Below are 1,522 nucleotides of genomic sequence, written 5' to 3'. Positions count from 1 at the left end.
TTTCGTGTTCAGAATGTGGGAAATCTTTCCCTGAGGAAAGCAAACTTCTTATGCACCAGAAAAGTCACAAGGTTGGAACCCATTATTCATGTTCAGAGTGTGGAAAACTCTTCAATAATAAAGCACACTTCCTTAGACACCAAAGAATTCACACTGGTGAACGTCCATATTCATGTTTAGAGTGTGGGAAAAGTTTCAGTCAGAAAGGAAACCTCCTTGCACATCACAGAATTCACACAGGAGAGCGTCCGTATTTATGTTTAGAATGTGGGAAGTCTTTCACTAGGAAAAAGGTGCTTCGTACACATCAGAGAAGTCACACAGGAGAACGTCCTTATCCATGTCCAGAGTGTGGTAAAAACTTCTTCAGCAAAGCGTACCTCCTTATACACCAAAGAATTCACACCGGTGAATGTCCATTTTCATGTTCAGAGTGTGGTAAAGGTTATGCTGACAAAAGCAGTTTTATTAGACACCAGAAAACTCACACAGGTGAACGTCCCTATTCATGTTTGGAGTGCGGAAAATCATTTACGGAGAAGGGACACCTTATTACGCACCAGCGAATTCACACGGGTGAGCGTCCATATCCATGCACGCAGTGTGAAAAACAGTTCTCAAGCAAAGCACATCTCCTTATACACCAGAGGATTCACACGGGTGAGCGTCCATTTTCATGTTCTGAATGCGGGAAATGTTATGCCGACAGAAGCAGTTATCTTCGACACCAGAGAAGTCACACGGGCGAACGTCCTTTTTCATGTCAAGAGTGTGGAAAAAGCTTCACTCAGAAAGGCCAACTTCTTACACACCAGAGAAATCACATGGGTGAGCGTCCATATTCATGTTCAGAATGCGGAAAATGTTTCACTGAGAAAGGAAACCTTCTTATACACCTTAGAATTCACACAGGTGAGCGTCCTTTTTCATGTTCAGCTTGTGGGAAGAGTTTCACTCGAAAAGGACATTTGATTAAACACCAGAGAACGCACACCTCCTGACAAATGTATAGTGAGGATGATTTGTTTCATCCGTAGAACTTTTGTAAATGACATTTCAGTTACAGGAGGAGTCTACAGCAACAAACTAACCTGGACTTTCTAATCCACCAAATCATGTTCTTCCTTCTGTGCCTTATTACTATTGTTTGTTGTTTTGCCTTGTTGTCATCTGTAAAGAAATAAACTCTTCTGAACCTCCTTCCCAGTCTTAGTTATGTCTGTTTATGATTACGGAGTCATATCAGTGGTGTCCCAATCCTCCATAAGTGCTCGAACTCTATTTAGAACTTCCATGGATTGGTTTGACCAACATGACTCCTAAAGGTTGGACATCTCTATTGGCTTTTTTCATGGAGAGGTTTCTCTTCACTTTGATGATCACCTGACAGGAAGTAGAGTGAAAGCCAGAAACTTTAATATACTTTGTATCATGGTTCTGTTGAGGAACTTTCCTCCGTAACATGAAACTAAATCATGGATACCTTGAATCCCAACAGGGAATTCCATCCTTGCAATGAAAA

The 1,522-nt window shown here is 41.4% G+C and overlaps 2 protein-coding genes across 2 annotated transcripts in view; one reads left to right on the top strand and one right to left on the bottom strand.

The window, feature by feature from the left end:
• The window catches only part of LOC140339062 (uncharacterized), a 24,346-nt gene that overhangs the window by 11,835 nt on the left and 10,989 nt on the right, over nucleotides 1–1,522 (bottom strand). The window lies entirely within an intron of this gene.
• LOC140339108 (uncharacterized) lies at nucleotides 7–1,200 on the top strand. Its single transcript, XM_072423671.1, has one exon. The coding sequence runs from the start codon at nucleotides 51–53 to the stop codon at nucleotides 999–1,001; it is 951 nt and encodes a 316-aa protein (XP_072279772.1). The 5' UTR covers nucleotides 7–50; the 3' UTR covers nucleotides 1,002–1,200.

Source organism: Pyxicephalus adspersus, chromosome 10 (genome assembly GCF_032062135.1).
Source record: "Pyxicephalus adspersus chromosome 10, UCB_Pads_2.0, whole genome shotgun sequence".
Classification (NCBI taxonomy): Eukaryota; Metazoa; Chordata; class Amphibia; order Anura; family Pyxicephalidae; genus Pyxicephalus; species Pyxicephalus adspersus.
The sequence above is the reverse complement of the archived record's forward strand: the minus strand, read 5'-3'. Positions and strand labels throughout refer to the sequence as shown.

Bases quoted from the DNA above. Each gene is read 5' to 3' on its own strand.
- LOC140339108 (XM_072423671.1), top strand. From the start codon at position 51: ATGCACCAGAAAAGTCACAAGGTTGGAACCCATTATTCATGTTCAGAG.